Genomic DNA, 20,693 nt, shown 5'->3' with positions numbered 1-20,693 from the left:
CTCTTTGCATCTAGGCACCACGAAGATGTATCAGGATGTGAGATCATTGTATTGGTGGTCGGGGATGAAGGGAGATGTAGTAGAGTATGTGGCTAAGTGCTTGACATGTCAGTAGGTCAAGGCTGAGCATCAAAGGCCGGCAGGGTTGTTGCACCCTCTGGATATCCCAGAGTGGAAGTGGGAAGACATCACGATGGATTTCGTGGTGGGCTTACCCAGGACTGTTGGTCAACACGATTCTATTTGGGTGATGGTGGATCGCTACAGCAAGTCTGTAATGACCCAAATTCGCTAATAAGGCTTAAGGGCCTTTATTAGTGTGCCGGGAGGGCATAAATGGGATTAGAGTGAATATTATTGACTGTTATGTGTGACTATGTGATTAATGATGATTATATGATAATTAATGATATTATATGATAATATGAAATATTTATGTGATATATGTGAGAACCACATTATTATGTGGGCAGGTTCATAAAGCGCAACTCGAGACGATCCTAGGGTCAGATAGCGGGAAAAGTCACAACGGGACTTAAAATATGACTTTGGACAAGTCAAGGGTACTTTAGGTATCGGGTAGTGATTTGGACTATCGGATTATGAAAATAAATATATGGAGATATATTTGAGGTTAGGGTGTCTAGGCGGGAATATTGGGGGATTTTACCATTTTGCCCTCGGGGACGGTTCCGGCACCCCGAGCTTTGGGAATTAACTTAGTGGATAAGACAAACTTAAGGAAACCCTTAGAAGAAATATAAGCCGACCTTATTTTCTTTCCTCAGTTTAGTCTTCTCTCTCAAGGAACACTCAAGAAACACTCAAGGGGAAAACAGAGGAAAATTCTTGAGAAATTGGAGCTGTAGATTGCTGGGAACTCGGAGGAATTCAGGGGTAATTTAGAGGCTTAGCTCGGTGAACAATCCAGGACTAAATCAAGACTAAGGTAAGGGTTAATCCATGTGTTTTTTCCGAAGTTTAACTTTGTGTATCAATTGGTTATTGAGGTGCTGTCCAATTGTTGTTTAGGGTGGAATTGAGCTGGGAAACCACTGGGAATCAGCTGGACTTTGGATAGAGGGAAGGTTCTGTTATAAAGGTAAGCTTTACTCCATGAATTAGAGGTTTGAATTTGGGTTCTTGACTGGTTAGCTCTGGGTGTTTATGTTCTTGGGTTTCAGAGATTAAAAAGAGGATTCTTGTGTTGGGCTGGATTTTCTGTTGAATTGTGTGGCTTAAGTTGGTTTGTAAGCTTTGGTGACATTGGGTGTTGAAGTAGAGAGTTTAGGTGTGGTTTTGGCTGAGATTTTGAGCCTTGAAATGGTGGGTTTTCTGGGTTCGGAAGGAAGGGTCACGGCTCTGTTCTAGAGCGCTGCGGCCCTAGGTTGAAAATGAGCCAAGGAGGCTCGGCCAGGGGTGAGCGCCGCGGTGCCCATGCAAGGGCCGCGGCACGTGTCTTTGCTTGGGTGACCTTGGTTCTGTTTTGAGGCTAGGGCCGCGGCTAAGCTTCAAGGGCCGCAGCCCTTGGTTGCTCACTTGATCTTTTAGGGTTTTTAAGGACTTAGACCAAGCCTAGGAAGCTCGAGAACCATTCCACCATCGTGCTTGGTGGGATTTGTTTTCCCGGAAGTTAGTTTTGTGGCCGGGAACCCTAACTTGAGTTTTAATGAGACCCTATACTTTGGTTGTGACTAGGTGGCAAAGGCTTAGGCTCAGGAACGGATCGTGCTTGAGGGGTGTTGCTCGTAATCCAAAACCGTGAAGGTTAAAGGTAAGAAAACTACACCCGGATGAATATTTGAACGGGACTAAGGGCTCCCTAATGTATATGATTGAAAGAATGGTATTATGCCATGTGAACTTGTAAACCAATGGCCTAAGCATGCCACGGTTAACTTGTGCAATTGGCATGGCTCGGACACTGGTATCCGAGGACAGCTTATTATGCACTGAGCTCGATTTAAGCAGGCCGGAGTCAGTGGGTTAAACATAGGGTGCGACCTAAGGTGTCGGCCCTAGTATTTGAGTAAATTGAATATTGTATTTGGCTATAGATGAGGTTGTTGAATAATCTAAGTGTAGTTGAAGTTGCTTGTACCTTGAAGTATGCTTATATGCTATGGACTGAATAACTGAACATGCTTATTAGAATGTCTGTTTGAGATTGCTATATATGTTGTGTATGTTGTTTTCTTGCTGGGCCTCGGCTCACGGGTGTTGCGTGGTGCAGGTAAAGGCAAAGGCAAGATCGATCAGCCTTGATTGGAGAGCTCTGCAGGATGAATGTACATGGCAAGCCGCTCAGCCGCCACGGTTGAGGAGGTTACAGGGACAAGAGAATCAGAACCTTGTATTTTGCCTTAGTATGGCTAATGTTTACTTTTAATTATTGAATTTTGCAAACCAGCTTTCAAACACTGGTCTTTTTGGGAATTCCCATGTATATAATAGTTTAATCATAGAAAATGAGTCTTTCGAGACCAAAACCTTTTAACCCTAGCACTTACATGTTTAATGACACGTTCTTAAAATAATGACTTGATTAGCAAGTCTTGCACCTTTATAAGTACACAGTGTAGCGGTCTTGGCTATCCAGGGCGTTACAAAGTCAGCTCACTTTTTGTCAGTGAGGATTACTTATACAGTTGACCAGTATGCAGATCTCTATGTGAGAGAGAACGTGCGCCTCCATGGAGCGCCTAGGTCGATCGTGTCGGATTGGGACCCTACCTTTACTTCCAAGTTCTGGGGGAGCTTACAGAAAGCCATGGGGACACAATTAAAGTTTAGTACTGCTTATCATCCTCAGACAGATGGGCAATCTGAGAGAACGATCCAGATATTGGAAGACATGTTGCGCGCATGTGTGCTGGACTTTGGTGGATCTTGGAGTAAGTATCTACCTTTGACAGAATTCTCCTACAACAACAGTTATCAGTCTACCATTGGAGTTGCACTTATGAGATACTATATGGTAGGAAGTGCAGATCTCCCATTCATTGGGATGAGACAGGTGAAAGGAGATACTTAGGTCCTGAGGCAGTTCAGAGGACCAGTGAGGCTATTGAGAAGATTAGAGCTCAAATGCTCGCTTCTTAGAGTAGACAGAAGAGCTATGCAGATCCCAAGCGTAGGAACGTGGAGTTCCAAGTGGGAGACTATGTCTTCCTTAGAGTCTCGTCGTGGAAAGGGGTGAGAAGGTTTGGGAAGAAAGGCAAGATGAGCCCTAGATTTGTAGGTCCATTTGAGATTCTGGAGATGATTGGTTAAGTGGCTTACAGGTTGGCCTTGCCACCGGCGTTGTCAGCCATGAATAACGTATTCCATGTATCAGCTCTTCGGAGGTATGTATCTGATGTGAATCATATTTTGAGTTATGAAGATCTGGAGCTTGAGCCAGATCTCTCCTTTGAGGAGCAACCAGTTCAGATACTTGACAGAAATGATAGGGTCCTCAGGAATAAGACAATACCTTTGGTTAAGGTGTTGTGGAGGAACAACAAGGTCGAGGAAGCGACCTGGGAGAGCTGGAGTCAGATATGCAGAGTCAGTATCCCGAGCTGTTCAGGTAAATTTCGAGGACGAAATTTCTGTAAGGAGGGGATAGTTGTAATGCCCCGAAATCCCTAATGCAGTTTAATGGCTGGATTAGTAGGCTGGGAGGGCCCTAACTATTTAATTATGTCATTAAATGAATATATGCATGTTTATATGAATTATATTATAATATGATGTTATATGCATGCATGTGGGTCCACATTTGATTATTAGGGTGTTTTGGTAATTTGGCCCGTTGAGGGCATATTTGTGTATTTTTGGTGCATATTGTGATTTGTGAATGAGATCCCATTATTATGGAGATATATTCGAGCTATTCGGCATGAGACGATCTTATATTATGGATTATCGGTTTTGTCATAACGGGGGTCTTTTATTGGGATAGTGAGTTATGAGAATGTTATTTGATGATAAATTGGGAGTTATTGAGATCAGGAGAAAATTCTGGAAGTTTTGACTATAATACCCCCGGGAGTGTTTTCGGTACCCCGAGCACTAGGTTTTATTTGAGGTTACTTAAGCTTGAAGTAGCTTGTCAGATAGAACGTACATTAGAAAACCTCTCATTCTTTCCCGTTAGTTCGTTTTTCTGTTTAAAGCGTATTCGAAGAAATCTTGAGATCTAGGAGTCAGAATCAAGCGAGGATCGAGGCATAGCGACCCTAGGAAAGATTAGAAGCTTCTTGACCGAAGGATTTTACGAGAAACAACCTAATCAAAGGTAATTTAAGTTTTAAGTTTTGAGTTTTTAGAGTTTCTAAGCTTAGAATTAGATTTTGTGAATCGTTGAGTTTTTGGTTCATTTGAGCCTTGGGATTTGATGGTTTTGGATCATTGGGAACTTTTATTTGATGATTTGGAAGTGTTTAGGCATGTTTTTGGGAGGTTTAGGATGAAGGAGAACGTGTTTGGGGGTGGCTCTGGGTTAGGGGCCGCGACCCTAGCTCGAAGAAGCAGGTGGAGCGATTTTTCCTTTGCTGGGCGCCGCGGCCCTAGGTGTTGGGCGCTGCGGCCCTTGCTACTGGAGTGGCTGGGGGTCACAGCCCAAGGTGTTAGGGCCGCAGCCCTTGGACAGGTTTGAGCCCGTTTGAGTGATTTGGCCCCGGGAACTTGGTTTTAGGCCTCGGGATCGTTCCTACTACCCGAATTAGTGGGGATTGATGTCCCGGAGGCTAGATCTTGGTTTGGGAGCCTTTGTTAATTATTTTATTGATGGTGTCCCATATTTGGTTATGATTAGGTGACCGCTAAAGGACTAAAAGTCAGATCGTTCTCAAGGGTCATTCTTTTATTCATTCTCGCTCGAATCAGAGGTAAGAAAACTGCACCCTGTGTATATGACATGCATGATTGTTGATGAGGCATGTTGATTGATAAATGTGGACATGGATTGCATATTAAATGCTAGCGACTATTGTTTACTTGTATATGGCACTGACTAGTCAGGGATACTGGCCTAAGAGTCAGAAACGGCATAAGCGTCCTGAACGCAGGGCCGAATGAAAATTAGATCTAATCGATATCAGCATTGAATGGCTCTAAGGCATTAATGCTGGACCGACCCTAAGGTCGATGAAACTTATAAGCGCTTGGCTAGTCTAAGACTAGTTACTCAGAGTCAGGGCCTAAGGCCTAGGTGACTGCTTGTCACATAGCTCGGAGTCATGAGGAAGGTTATGTTGGTGACTAGTCATCATGCACCTATCATGTTTAAGCTAGTGAAATGTTCACTTATCTGTTAAGCCCCGGTGACCCTATCGTCACATGGCTAAAGGGAGTTGTACCCACCTTAGTGACTTTTGCGACTGTCACTCATCTATTTTGGACTGAAAGTCCGGAATGATTATTATGATCATTGTTGATATTATATCATGCTATATTGTGTTTTCTTGCTGGGTCTTGGCTCATGGGTGCTATGTGGTGCAGGTAAAGAAAAAGAAAAGCTCACCCAGCCTTGAGTGGAGAGCTTAGGTGGTGATGTGTACATATGCGGCCGCTTGACCACCACGGCCAAGGAGTTCTCAGAGGAACTAGGGGGTTTACCCTATTTTTGCCGCTTAGGTCGGCGGGTTTGTAAATTTGAAACAGTTGTGGCAATTTTGAGTTGTAAATAACTTATAAAAGTTTTTGATGAGCCCATGAACAGTTTTATGTATTTAATAAAATATATTATTTCCTTTTATTAGTTTTTTCACCTTAGCTTGTTAATAACACTTAGATGTACGTTTTTAACCAAATGACTCGGATAGCGGGTCAAATTTCTGGTTCACCGTTCACAGTAACTGTCTTGGGATAACTAAAGCGTTACAACAAATAATTATAATTTTCGCACAAAATAAAAGATTAACACATTAAACTAATATGACGATAACACAGCTCTTGTATGAATATTTTTAATTTATATAATTTATCGTAAGAATCAGTATTCAAAATGTAGTTCTCAATCATATTAACCTTTATAGCAATGTCATTAATTAAGAAAAAAGTCCTTAATTTGTTTGAATCACTTTATTAGGGAACACTTAATTCTATTCTATTGATCACTTTAATTAGCTCGACTCGATTTTGCATAATTTAAAATCTTATAATGTTAACGAATTATTCCAATGAATGAATAGGTGGAGCATCTATATAGATCTTAATATATGTTTTTCTTAATTATGCATTAATAAATTGTAAACTTAATCAAATCGCACCTATAAATTAAGATATTTATCTATAATTTTCAAGTTGGATGGCTCTATATTCAAGAGACTCCAAAGTATACTATAAAGCATACACTAAAAAAAAAAAAACCAATAATCGTGGTTATTGTGAAACATTGTATGCATTAGTTCCTTTTTGAAACAATTTATAATGGAAATTTGGTCCCCCCACCCCCCACTTTAATTTTTTTTTTCTTCTCTTTAATTAACCCTAACCGTATAAATAGAATTTGATTCTGTTGCACTTTATTATGTATGTATAATAATTGTTCAGGTCTAATCTTAAATCAATAACCCTTAATTTTAGCTGGTGTGGATGGCAAAGCAAAAAAACACATTATTTGATTAAGTTATCTTATATAAGATTAGTGTGATTGTATAGAAATTAAATAGAATCTGAATATTGCTTGGTGTTGAAAAACACTTGTTAGAAACGAACCGATTCACATGAAAAATAATGTTAAATAAAGTATTGTTCTTGTTTCTGATAATTCCTAGAATTTAGGATCATTCCATGACTATAGATATTTTCATCTGCATTTTTATATGCTTCGAATCTTATCATGAGTTTGTACATTTTTAATTTCCAATATTTATACAAATACATGATAATTTTGATACAAACATATAAATGGTAATGGTAGCAAGAGACGTTTTATATTAAGGTGATTGCCAATTCAATTGACTCATTCAGTTGGATAAAGACTGAAAGGACAAGGAAATTCAAATTTTGAGAGACTTTTATTTCGTCATTAAAGAAATTGTTGTTTGGAATTTTGAATTAGCAAATTAAAATTTTGTTATTCATTCCATTTATAACTTTTTTTTTTAGTCAAATCTAACATTATGATTGGTAGGACTAGGCATGAAGTTTGGACGGATAGAAAGAAGATAATGAGAGAGAGAGGAGACTCCTTCCAAATTTATAAAATTCAATTTCTTTATTTCTATGATAATAAAAAATAAAATAGATTACAAATATTCATTATCTTTTAAAAAGTTATTAAATATAATAATTTGAAGGGTTTTTCTTTTTAGATAGTGTGATTTAACTTAATTACATTATGGATCATCTATTTAATATTTCTAGATATTGTGTTTTGTATGGTTAAAAATGACTCATTGAGTTAGAATATGGTCAAAATATTATTGAGAGTTGGAAAATATGCCGATGTTTAACATACATTAATCTTTATGAGATAATATTTGAAAATATTTCAACTGAATTCAAATTTAGTAAATTATTTTAAATATATGATAAAACATATGATTTAAAATTATATATCTAAAACACATATATCAAAAAGAGCATTGCTATGGAGCACTTATGGTGCATTAAACCATATTTAGGGATGCACATTTTTCTCATCGGGACCCGCCCCTAACGGACAGAGAATTCCCCATATATACAGGGAATGGGGGAGGATGGGGATAATTCCATCCCCAATTGTTAAATGGGGTAGGGTGGGGATGGCACTCCCCGCCCCGAAGGGGCTAGTTTAATTTTTTTTTAATTATTTCATATTTTTCTTTTATGTGTTATTGTAGTATATTAGTAATTTTTTAAATATTTTATATTTTAAATTTTATTTGGAATAATATTTAGTATTTTAAATTATAGATATTGTATAATATTTTAATTTTTATGCAATTTAATATTTTTCTTTTAAAAATTTATTTTTTAAATTAGTAAGGAACCATGCGAATTCCCAACCCCGCCCCGATGAGAAATAGACGAGGACGGAGAATAGAATTGTTAGCGAGGACAGGGATGAGGGGAGCACTCCCTACCTGGTATGCATCTCTAACTACCTTAGGTTGATTGGTGTAATTTAGAACTGGATTCCATAAATTTTATTTTAGATTAAAAAATACTAGATCGCGTGACAATAAAAATATAGTTTCCATACTAAATTACACAAAAAGTAATGATATGCACTCAAAATATGTATTATCTAAATATTACACACAATGACAAGACACTGATTTTTGAGACAGTGAATCTCAACTTTGATAAATATGATTTAATAGGCTAAACTAAATTAACACATCGCTAAATTTAATGTTTACATGCATATTATATCAATAGATATATTATTGATGCCTAGAAGCAAAATAATGAATCTAAAATGGTATGAAAATTTCATGGATGTTTTGCTTGATTGGGATGACCCAATTAAGCTTTTGTTAGTAGTGGGAACTTGGGAAACCAATCGTGTAAAGCCACGTCAACTATGCAAGGCGTCAAGTGATTGGATCGTGGAGAAGACGCGCCTTAATTGGGTCATCCAATCCAATGAATGGAACAGATGGGGCTTCGCTTCTCTTCTGATCAGAAAAATCCCATCACAGAGCACAAGTCTCTCTACAGTCACGGCTCTGAAGTCAATGCTCTCTCTCTCTCCTCAATATTATAATAATATTAATATAAATATTACACTCACTCACACCACCGTAGACCTCAAACATGTTCCATTCTCCCTAATACTAAGCTACATTCAATATTTGATTATGATGCCCCCAAAAACACAATTCCTAATTCATTCATTGTCTCTTTTAAATCTTTAAAAAAAAATGGAATGTATAATCTATTAAAAGAAAAAGAAAACTAATAGTGATAACAGAGACAAACCTAATAACTAAATAAAAAATAAAAGAAAAATATTGTGGTTAAAAATCAAGATGAGATGACCTATAAGGATCTAACTAATAATGAGTTTGAAATTCTTCTCACTAATTGTTTTTTTTTTTTGCCGTAAGTTGAATTCTTATTTGGAAAGAAAAAGAAAAAACTAAAAAGAAAGTTTGGAGAGAGAAATTAAAACTATCTTTTTTTATATATTAACAAAACAACAAAACAAAACATCAACCCTTCCCTTCCCTTCCCTTCCTCTTTCCTTTTCTCCCATCAAGCCTTGTTTTTCACTCTTTGTTTGTTTACAATTACATCTCCTTTTTGCACCCAAACCAAACCACCACAAAACCAACTATTTCTCTCTCTCTCTCTCTCTCTCTCTGTTAGAGAAAGAAGGTAGAAGTGGTGGAGGAGGTGGTGGATAATTATACCCAACATCCATCCATGGAGTACTTCTCAAAATCATCTCATGAAAGAACAGAGAACCCATCACCATCTCCCTCAAACTCACCCACCACCACCACCAATAATGGCAGTATCACCAGTTTAAGCAGCAGCAACGTCAATAACCACAGCAACAACAATGGAGTTCAAACTCCAGCGCCAAAGCCCACCACTCCCAGATCTGACCCCAACAACCCTTACCCAACGACGTTTGTTCAAGCCGATACCTCTAACTTCAAACAAGTGGTTCAAATGCTCACAGGCTCCACTGAGACAATTAAACAAACACCTTCGAGGCAACCCCAGGAGCAGAGGAATTTCAACATACCACCCAAGAAACAAGGCTTCAAACTCTACGAAAGGAGGAATTGCAACAACAACAGCAACAGTAATCTTAAAAATAGCCTTATGATCAACACCCTGTTGCCGAATTTTGCTGCGAATAACTCCGGTTTCTCTCCGAGAAAGCCTGAGATCTTGTCCCCGAGCCTGCTTGATTTCCCGTCCTTGACTCTCAGTCCCGTCACGCCGTTGAACGACGATGCCTTTAACAAGTCGATGTCTCCGTCGCCGTTGTTAGCGATGAATAATACTCCGTCGTTGGAAGAAGAGAGAGCGATTGCCGAGAAGGGTTTTTACTTGCATCCTTCACCCAGAGACCCAGCCGAGCCACCTCAGCTTTTGCCTTTGTTTCCGGTCACTTCGCCCAGAGTTTCTGGCTCCGCCGCAGCTTCGTCTTGAGGAAGATTCTTATTAATGGAAGAATTATTAGGCTATTGAAGAAAAGAAAAAAAACCAAAAAACAAAGTAAGTATAATTATTTTAACTTTGTTGATTGAAAAAAAAAAAGAAGTAATTCTGAGTGTTTGATTTGAGATCCAGCTCCTTGCTCCCAATTTGTACAATTTCTCTTCTTTTCCATAAGGATGATGATAACCAAAGAAAAAAACTTTTTCTTCAGAGTTTCAAGTCTTTTTTTAAATAAATTATTTAATATTCTGGGATTTTTGTTACGAAAGTTTGTCTCATGTATGTACTGTTAAATCACTTGAATCTTGGTTTTGGGATTAAAACAAAACCAAATTTTGGTCTTTTTTTTCAAGTTTTAATGGTGCAGGAATGTGAGAGGACTTTTTCAGAGTATGGTTTTGTGATGTAGCAAAATTGAAGAAGTTAACTTAAGTAAAGTAGTAAGCTATGTAAAGAGGAAGTCAACTTTGTGTGTGAAGGGGTCTTTCTTTAGTTTAGTTTGGAGTTGGACCCCTCCAAATGGGTATGTATGAAGTTTACATAATTGAATTTGAAGTACCCAGAATGAGAGGGCAGAGAGAGAGAGATAGTCAAACCTGTTGAAGAGGGTTTAGTTGGTCCCCTGGATTGAGGACCACATTAGCTATTCACCACCAAAGTACAAAAGTTGAAACTTCCACCTACTGACATGGTGTCTGAGCTGTTCAACATCGTGCTGTTAACATCCATTTATCATATCACATATTTATACACATGCCTTCTTTTCTACATGGTTGCGAAAACTATAAGGACTAACCCAAAAAAATAAAATTGAAGGTATTATGAAAATTGGCAATAATTATATTATTATCATTGTTTTTTTTTTTTATAAAAGATATAGTACTTGAAATTTTGTCTTTGAAAGATAGCTTTCAAATGGGATCGCACTAATGTCCCTAGCTATGCAAAAGAAAATGTTGGATTGAATGGGATTATATGTTTTCATATTAAGTTCTCGTATAATCATCAGCTCTAATATGCTAGCAGTAAAAAATGCTCCGTTAACATAATGTGGGAAAATATGTTCACACTTAATATACATAATCATTTTAATAATTTGATGATATTCAGCATTTTTTAGGGGGTGCTTTGATTCCACGATTTAATTTAATTTAATTGTTTAGTTTAGGCACTTAATCTCCACCTTAAGTTAGTATTGATAGATGAAAAAAATATGATACAGTTGGCCAAGAAAAATGGTTTCACATAGATTTGGTTTGGGTTCAAAATCTAGAGCTCATAGCTAGGTGATGCTTGGTTGGAATAATAATGAATCAATTTTCACTTCATTTTTACGTTTGTTTTCATTTATCATTCCAACAAAAAAAATTTACCATATTTTATTTAAAAATAAGATTAAAGATACCTCAATACAAAATTGAAAAAAAAAATTAATTTTTATATTATTTTTTGTCATTACTATTCATTTTCTTTCTCATTACTATTACTCCATTTTTATTCCCACCAACTAAACATCACTTATATAAACCTAAAAACAAAAAAAAGACAAGGATTCTTCAAGCTGAAAAAGAGGATTCAAGCAAAGGTAAATATCAGAGGTTTAGATAGTCGTGGACCCAATTGTAAGAATATAGATTGGCTTTTTGTCCATTGCTGCTATTATTATTATTACAGAAAGGGAATCCTTCAAAACAAAAGAGGGCCAATAATGTTATTAATAAGAATCCTCAACTGAATAGAGTAGAAAGGTTTCTTAACCAGGTCGTGACTCATTAGCGAGCATATTACAAAGTCTTTGGATTCGACGTGCTCCACCAAACCAATCCCTACTTATTCATATACATAATACATATTTTAGGAGAATGGATCAAATCTCTGAGTTGACAGGAACTTTAATAATATATTTCAATCAAGTTAAAAGAAAATTTTGTATTCATGACGTACTTTATAAATACGATTTGGAGAAAATATATTAACAGTGAAAAGAAAGTCTTCCTTATGATAGAGATTGCAAACAAATTGAATCTAATGATTTTTATTAAAAAAAACTTAATCATGAATTCCCTATGTCTTCACACCTTTCTTAAAATATTATTTATAGATAGATATTTGAGTCTACTTTTTTATTTTTTTGACGGGATTGAAGGAACTTTTTTAACATTAATTTCACCATCCAAAAATCTGTTAGGCTATAATAATAATAATAATAAAATCTTCTAATACCAGCTTTACCATTGTTTAAATATTGGTGCCCGTTTTTACTAATATACATTTTATTATAAATGTTAGTTCTTTTTTCACAGATATTATACATGTACGCACTAAAAATATTCAAATTAAATTTAGTCTAATTGAATGGTTCACTAAAGTCAGAAATATCTTGGTGTCAAATCATTACAACATTTTCTTTGAGAACAATTAGTTTTGTGATGAGCAACACATTAAACACTTTTTTTTTTTCAAATTTCATGTTCGTGTTAATTGTATCAAACTTGAGCCTGGAAATATACTGTATTCATACATTTTTTGTCCTTTGCTAGGCCTTAATATAATATAATATAAAATATTTTATTTTATTTTATTTCATGGCTTAGCAAAGGAATATATGCACAAATATTGGCCAAGAAATGCAATTAGTGGAACAAAATCATACTCATGAAATGGCACAAATATTATACTTGAGTGATTTAACAACCAAGTAATTTTCGTTTACAGGCATATTGTAATATTTATCTAAATAATTAGTACATATGCCTTTTATTTCTTAAGCAGGACCATGAATCGGCTCTCAAATTTCCAAGAAGGAATTGACTGTCTTGAAGCCATGATTCTCTGGGAGAGGCCCATTCCCTGGTCTGATAGAAATAATCACCTCCAATCCTGAAACAAGAAGGGGGATATTTTTTTAAAGAATATCAACACGAAAATGACCACAGAAGTAGCCAAACATGTTATCTTTCATAGCAGCCAATCTCTACCATTATTAAATGTAGAATAAACTTTACTGCCTTCTCTTTCCAAAATACCATTCTAGACGACTAGTCTAAACATTATGGAACATTATTCTCAAGAACAAGTCTTTGTATACTTGAAGATATCATTCTTGCAATTTCAGAATCACAGCAAGTAGGAATCGATTTTTTATTTTTGCTCTTAAGAAAAAAGAAGAAATAGTGCATGTAGTAATGTACATCTATCCTTAATGCTATTTTGAAAGTAGCAAGTAGTTAACAAGTATATATTCTCATACTAACAAGAAACCGAGGTTCAAGTAACTGGTTATTCACTTAGTAGCGAAGAGCTACCAATATTCCTCATATTTTAGTCTAGCAATTGTTAAAGAAGAAAGGGAGATGGGAGCAATAGAAATTTCATTACCTGCAGCCTTTGCTGCCACTGCTTCTTGTGAGACATCTGTTACGAATAAAATCTCTGATGGCTTATCGACCCCTAGAGATTCTGTAATTTCAATATAACTTCGTGTCTCTCTTTTGTTCCTGGGAGAGAGGGAGAGCAGAGGTTGTAGGTCAAAACAGAGTAGGAAGGAAGCAGATAAGATGCAACAAAATAATCTAAAGCAGACAAAACAATTGCGACTTATAAACTCACCCCACTGTAGTGTCAAAAAATCCAGACAAATATTTCCTTAGATCCCCATGGTTTGTCTTTCCAAATATAAGCCTTTGTGCCAGCCTGCTACCACTTGAGTAAATGTATGTCTGCAGCACAAGAATATAAGATGAAGGTGGTTATTTCAAAGATCAAACGTTAACCACATTCAACGTCATATATGGTCTGCTGCTGTAAAGTTGTATCAATGGTAAATCCATCTGCAACAACTTAAAAATAATAATACACGCACACCTGGATGAAACAGTGCTTGATATTTTGATTAATTTATGAAACATGAGACGAGCATCTACATTAATTTTTAAAAAAAAATTAATTGCTATGTACAACAACAAATGGCATCTGTCAATTAAAATTTCAACCAAAATGGAAAAAGACCCCAGCCGATAAGAAATCAGTATATAGAGTAAGAAAATCAGTATTGAACTCATATAGCAACGCACTTAATAAGTTTAACTTCATTTATCATTTTAAGGATGGCCACTCAATAGTCTCACAGCCAACTGTCGCAATAGTCAATAAACCCTCACTGATGGATCCCACTACCATAATTTCAATTTTTTAATACCCATTCAAGTTTAAAAGGGAAAAGTGTGAAGAGACTTTAGGGTTAGCTTAAAAAGTTGGCGCACTAGAAATATTCACATGAAGCGATCTGCAAAATTCAAGTACCACTTGAATTTTCTTGCCTAGGTAAACAAGTTGGGTATTGGACCAAATCACTGACTTATGTGGCATTTTGATACCATGTCAACAATTAATATGAGCACATGTGCAAGTGTGTGCCTACATGGAGCTTTTTTTTTTACGAAAACAGAATTTACCTTTATCCCAGAATCATGCCATCTAGCAAGAGCTGTAGGTACATCTTCAAAAACTACACCCTCCAGTTCATTATTTTCATATCCAGTTCGCCATATATGACCCTGTATAATCAAAAGTCAGCCATATTCACAAAAGTAATGCTACATAGAAAACATGCTCCACCAAAACCATATTTGCTTACTTGCAATTGTTTCAATGCAGTGATCTTCCGATCAGCCTTTATCATACCTTCCACATTAGCAACCAAAGCTGCAATAACCTTCTCTTTACCTGCATCGTAAGAGGGGATGGGAACAGCACCACTAACACCTTTTTCTAAGTCATCTTGAACCTGCAACAATGATGATCCAAATCTTAACAGTCATATTAATAGAGTTTTGATAAAGTTTGCAAGGAGAAACAAATCCTGTTCCAAGTATAACATAGAATGCAATGGAAGCTACTAATCCCGACTGTTCAACTCTGCTATGAATTATTCAGTTTTCGCGTAGAAACAACATATTGATCAAGGTTTGAATGCTCCCTTTCTACAAATTTAATCAACTGATAAGATGCAAAAGGGGTTGTTCTCACGTCACCAAGTCAAATCATACAACCTTCAGCAGTACAGCTTTACCAAACAAGATGTATATTTGCATATTCAAAAGAAAATGTGCAGTATTAAAAATTAACTAGAGTGTCTTCTCATATGTGATAATGCAAATGAATCTATCTACCCATGATTAGCGTTAGTGATAAACATCTATGAATGTTCCACAAGTACATGCATGAAATCAAGGCAACTGGAAAATGAAATTCTTACTTGCGAGCGCAGCAACTCTATGTCCTCCTTGGTTTCTGCAGTGTCATATGTTGCAGACAAATGTCTGCCAACATTATCACAGGCATATGGAAAAAGAACATCACTGACAAATGATATTGGAGTAGTGGTTCCCTCAATATCAAGAACAATGCATCGCTGCATAAAATAAAACAATATTAAGTCAAACCAAAGACAATATCTTCACTTTAGTCGTAAGTTAATTGAATATAAAACCAATAAATTGAAGCTTAATAAATGCTGAGAATTAAAGAAAAATGACAATACAGCTGTGTCTTCAAAACAAAAATGAAAAGCAAAGAATGTACAAGAACAATGATAACAAGATATGTTAGCTTACTCGTAATGGCTCAAAGTCATTGTTTGAACCTGCAGTCCCTGCCTTGACAGAAATGTTTCTGTTCCCACCACTTCCTACAATTCCTTTACCATGATTTAGGGAAGACCAATCCAGACCCATCTGGTGAAGTTTGATTGCAGCATCAAACAGATAATGATAACATTCAGCCTGAAAGCACAAGTAACTGGTTGAAGATGCAAGCCTATAAAACCAATTTCCAGAAGTCAGAAAAGAAAAGAAGCTTCATTTTATTGAGAAGAGCACCCTGTAATAAGAGGCCCCATGTACATACCAACCAAGTGAGAACATAAGTCAAACATACCATTAGAGAAAATCTTCTCTTTTCAATTTAAAATAAATCCATAAAGGATACATAATGCATGCTTTGGTTTCTATCAACATCAGAAAACTATGAAGTTAAACATCTTTATATACCCAGGTCCCAGACCACTTATTTTAAATACTCTCTTATATATACACACCTGAGTCTTGGCACTGATCCATGAGTCTCCCCATATATAGATGCCATGGTTGCGAACAAGCACAGCTGTTGTTTTCGGGTAGGCTTCAATCTATAGGACATATGAGGATAACAAAAAAGTGTTTCACTAGTGACAAAATAAAAAGGTAAGAACTAAGAATTAGTGATCTAAATGATAATCAGCTCCCAGACAAATTCATATAGTGGAGGAGAGCCAAGTCGGTCTTTTGGTAGGTGGAAACATGCCCTACCGGGAAGTGAACATGTAGGCTAAAAATATTTGAAATAGCTCATCAAGATTAATGTAATAATAAGGATCAACTAATAAACAAGAAAATACCACCATAGCTAATCAAACAATATAGAAACATAGGTCAGCAAATGTCTATGCCAATTATGAACTTATGGGATTATATGTTTCCATTGCTATACATACAGCTTTGGCAAGAGATTCTGTGAGCTCATATTCGTAGGCGGTGTTCTCTATAATGGGTACCACAAGTTCATCATTATAACCATGCCCTTTTATTCCTTTGATCATCTCCATATGACTGATCTGCGATTTTTTTAATAGCAGATAAATATAAACAAAAGGGGAGAAACATTATAAGATAAGTAATAGCCATAACCATAAACCAATAATAGTATGAAAGATCATTACATGTCATATAAAAGGTGTGTGTGTGTATTAGCTTGTGGTAGCTATGATGTATTAGGCTATGTTTGGTAGGATGGATGGAGAGTAAGGAGGATGGAGAATATAAGGGAGGGAGAAGAGAGTGATAATCCTTTTATGGTGTTTGGTATGAGAGATGGAGTAGTGAAAGGATAGATAAGTATATATTTATGAAATTATTTTTTTAGCCTTATAATTATCTTTTAATAATATCTTAAGATGACATAATTGTAATTTTAAACAAATTATGAGGGAGAATATGAATCCTTCCATTAATGGAAGGATTCCAAATGGGAGGTTAAAGAGGATTTACTATCCTCTCCTTCCTTCAATCCCTCTTACCAAACAAGAGCATTTATAATCTCCTCTCATCTCTCTCCCTCCTCTCCTCTCCATCCACCCTCTTCTCCCTCCAACCAAAAATAGTGTTAGTGACTTTGTTTTTTTATTTATTTTTTTGTTTGTTTTTCTTACTTCTAACTTCGAAAAAAAACAGAACATGAAGAGAAGATTTATATTGGAGGGGACCCAGTGCTATCACTTGGAATGATAACATTATGTTTCTTCAGCATAATATATAGCTTAAGATTAAGACCATGTCCAATAAAAAAATCTATCAGCTCTTAGATGTATTCCAATGATTCTTAAAGATCTACAACCAACCCTTTTTCTTTTAAACTATATGTTATTGAGTATGATTACAACTTACTTTTCTTAATTCTTAGCAATTACAAATGTCTTGGACAGCATTCATATCCTCAGTTTGATAAAATATTAAGGCCTTCTGGTTATATTTTCAGACAATCCATATGGTGTTTTTATTTCACATTTGCAAAGACCGTAATGAGACCAACAGGAAACAAGAATAGACATATGGATAATCCTGTCATTGTCAACTTTCAGTGCCCAACCTTAGCTACCAACCTGTAAAGTTATATTTTCTCTCTTCAGGTACTGTACTTCCACAACCTACTTGTACCTATCTCCTGTCTATCACTATGCTACTAATTACCATACTCCATATGTTGAATTTAGAAAATAATGCTATGCATCTTCAGTGGGGGGAAAAGGGCACCAAATTTATTTTGCCAAAAAACTCTTCCAAGGGAGGTCCACTGAACAAATTCTGTCCCTTTATTTACAAAGAAAAGACACATAAGAGGGAAAAAAAAACCATACTGAAGAACCATAAATCTACACTTGTCTTCTGTAGGCAATGAGGACTGTGTTTTCAATAAAAGATATCAATTTAAAAAAAAAGAAGCATACTCTAAATTCCTTTGCTTGTGGATTGATCATTGTGACTAGACAAGACTCCATCCCATGGCTATGAATAACAGCTCCAGCATCACGCATTTCATATGCCTGTGAATATAAACAAATATGTTTCACATAAAAAAGACAAAGCCAAGAGACAGGACAGAGATAGACCTTTAAAAATTAAACCATAAATAATGATCCTAGACAAATTCATAACATCGCTGCTAGCAACATGAACCAACAAGATATGAATCAGATTAAACAAACAAGGCGCGCATGAGACCAGAAAAATATTCGGGAGTTTAATGATGAGAAGAATATAGTAACTGACACGTGATTTTCCTCTGCATACAGAAAGCTATAGTGTAGCATTCAAGAAACAAGGTAGGTTTACATCTTAAAGTTTTTAACATCCAAATGAACAAAGCAAAAACAAAAGGGGATTACAAGTCACAACTAGAATCCTTATTTGAATTCAAGTTAGAAACAGTGTTGTCCAGCATGAACATAGGCTGCATTGTACCTCGTACTTGAGATTCCTTGATCTCTTTTCCCGCAATATCAATCGCCTCTTGGCTTTCTGATGGCGATCGAACAGTCATTAGTAGTCAACTTTCTAGGACTCCTTATTTTCTCTCCAACCAAAATTAGGAATTTTTTGAATAATATTTTCATCATGGAGAGCTTAATGAACCACAACACTATCTAGTTCAGGCTATGATAAGGAAATGGACTTTGGTTTAGATCATTCTTTTAAACCTTGAACCTTGATATCATCCATTTTGCAGCATTCTTTCTCTCAGTGCAAGAGAGATTAAAGTGAAAAAATAAATAAATAATTAATGACAAGAAAGCATTATAACTACTTGAACTAATAATGAGTTTAGAGCACCGTGTCCATTGTGCAGAAGAAATCACTCTCTCTACACCTGCAAGCAATCTTAAAACTCAAAATGGCGCCAAAAGAGGCTTTACATTATGACTACATAATTACTTATGAGCGAAATTAATCTCATCGGGCTCTCATCCATAAGACTAATTTAATAAGCAAGAGTAACACTCACTGTTACGCAATGGTCATTGTAAAGACAAGTGAATCCAAAAGAAATAGCACTCACAGCAAACTATAAGAATGAGTACATAGTGATTTATTAAAATCAAATAACACACTATAAAACCTATTGGGCACCACAAAAAAAGCATAAATAGCAGATACCTTCATAAAAAGTGGACCACAATCAGAACATTTGGGAGGCTTATGTGGGTATGGCTTTGGAGATGGAGCAGACAAGACCGATCCATTGGGAGATATTATATACATGTCTTCAGGTACCATTCTTTCTTTCTGAACACCTACACTCGTCAGAAAGTAGAAACATAAGCGAGATTTCATAACTGTTCTATGTAGTGATAGTCAAACAAAATTCCTATCTGAAAATAAAATGCAAACCAAACTTGAATACTACAGTTTCAAAACTAAATCCGTGAAGGTGACGGAGCTGAGAAAAAATAACAAACTCCCAAAACCAAACAGCCCAATTATGCATTCACAGCAAGCTAAAATAATTCCCTTGCATACTCAATAAACTAGAGCTCACGTAAACGCCAAAAACCAAAGTTTAACCATAATTGAATAAAAAATTACACATCAAAAGATGAGAGAAGACAAAACAAGCTCAAGTGGAGTACTGATTATACCAATATTAAGATAACACAGTTGATCTTGACTTAACACAAACCCATAAATAAATCGAAGGAGAAAGGAAAGTACCAGAAGGAGACATGACGATAAGCTGTTGGGGCTTAGGAATGGAGTCATCGTGGACCTTGATTGTGATGCTTCCACCAGTCCCTGAAACCCATCCGAGAGTGTAGAAATGGCGGCACAAGTCGGATAAAAGAGCCCTGGTGTCGTTCACTGCCTTGCTCTCCATGTACGCCTGCGATGTCGTCCCCAACTTCACTCCGTTTAAGGCCGCCGCCATGTTTGTCTAGAGAGAGAAAATAACGCTTGAAAGAAGGCTAGTTTGAGAGAATGGTGGAAAATTTGTGTAAGATTTTCGAGCAAGGGAGAGCTGATGCTTACTCTACGGTGACTGAAAGCTGGGTTCTAATTGGCCTGAGAAAGGAATATGGCTGCGTATACTAATTTGTTTGTTTGTTTGTTTATTATTATATATCTTTGTCAAAATTATTACTATATTTCTGCTTTGTTTTATTTTAGATATTTTTTAGGGAAATTTTTTATTTTAATGTTGAAGGGGGAGATTTGAAGAAAATTTATGTTTTAGAATTTAAATTTATGGAAAATAATATATATTAATGATGTTTTTAATTGTTTTATAGCTTCTTTCTCTTAGTAATCTAAAGAGCTAGTTTTGCAATTAATGTATAATATTATTTAACTGCAGCAGTACGTGAGTCAACCAAATTAAAGCTTGAAAAATGCTTTAATGGGAATAAATACCCTTCATATTATTAGTGGGAAAAAATATCATAAATTAAGACATATATGCTCATTTAGCTTCTATCTTTTTTTTTTACATTATATTCAGTTTAAATTATT

At 35.9% G+C, this 20,693-nt stretch overlaps 2 protein-coding genes across 3 annotated transcripts; one reads left to right on the top strand and one right to left on the bottom strand.

Annotated features, from left to right (window-relative positions):
• Positions 1–9,151: 9,151 nt before the first annotated feature.
• Positions 9,152–10,349, top strand: LOC133796805 (VQ motif-containing protein 4-like). The gene has a single exon (XM_062234469.1). The coding sequence runs from the start codon at positions 9,346–9,348 to the stop codon at positions 10,084–10,086; it is 741 nt and encodes a 246-aa protein (XP_062090453.1). The 5' UTR covers positions 9,152–9,345; the 3' UTR covers positions 10,087–10,349.
• A 2,396-nt stretch (positions 10,350–12,745) lies between these two features.
• On the bottom strand, positions 12,746–20,262 carry LOC133796804 (probable bifunctional methylthioribulose-1-phosphate dehydratase/enolase-phosphatase E1 1). 2 transcript variants are annotated; one of them, XM_062234467.1, is made up of 13 exons: positions 19,899–20,262; positions 19,344–19,480; positions 18,651–18,707; positions 18,137–18,232; positions 16,628–16,747; positions 16,193–16,282; positions 15,711–15,878; positions 15,353–15,508; positions 14,732–14,881; positions 14,550–14,651; positions 13,705–13,814; positions 13,474–13,592; positions 12,746–12,975 (listed from the first exon to the last, which is right to left on the bottom strand). In XM_062234467.1, exons 1-13 carry the CDS (start codon positions 20,110–20,112, stop codon positions 12,884–12,886), a joined length of 1,611 nt encoding a protein of 536 aa, XP_062090451.1. In that variant the 5' UTR covers positions 20,113–20,262; the 3' UTR covers positions 12,746–12,883. The 2 variants fall into 2 exon arrangements, with proteins under 2 accessions (XP_062090451.1, XP_062090452.1); XM_062234468.1 differs by lacking the exon at positions 18,651–18,707 and having other exon boundaries at positions 19,899–20,260.
• Between the last annotated feature and the right edge of the window lie 431 nt (positions 20,263–20,693).

This window comes from Humulus lupulus, chromosome 8, assembly GCF_963169125.1.
Source record: "Humulus lupulus chromosome 8, drHumLupu1.1, whole genome shotgun sequence".
NCBI lineage: Eukaryota > Viridiplantae > Streptophyta > Magnoliopsida > Rosales > Cannabaceae > Humulus > Humulus lupulus.
This window is presented reverse-complemented; position numbering and strand designations above follow the sequence as displayed.

Excerpts from the sequence above, each read along its gene's own strand:
- LOC133796804 (XM_062234467.1), bottom strand. The coding sequence starts at position 20,112 with ATGGCGGCGGCCTTAAACGGAGTGAAGTTGGGGACGACATCGCAGGCG. Across the intron at positions 16,748-18,136 it reads CACAAGCAAAGGAATTTAGA|ATCAGTCATATGGAGATGAT; the intron begins GTATGCTTCTTT and ends AAAAAATCGCAG. Across the intron at positions 13,593-13,704 it reads TTTTTTGACACTACAGTGGG|GAACAAAAGAGAGACACGAA; the intron begins GTGAGTTTATAA and ends CCTCTCTCCCAG.
- LOC133796805 (XM_062234469.1), top strand. The coding sequence starts at position 9,346 with ATGGAGTACTTCTCAAAATCATCTCATGAAAGAACAGAGAACCCATCA.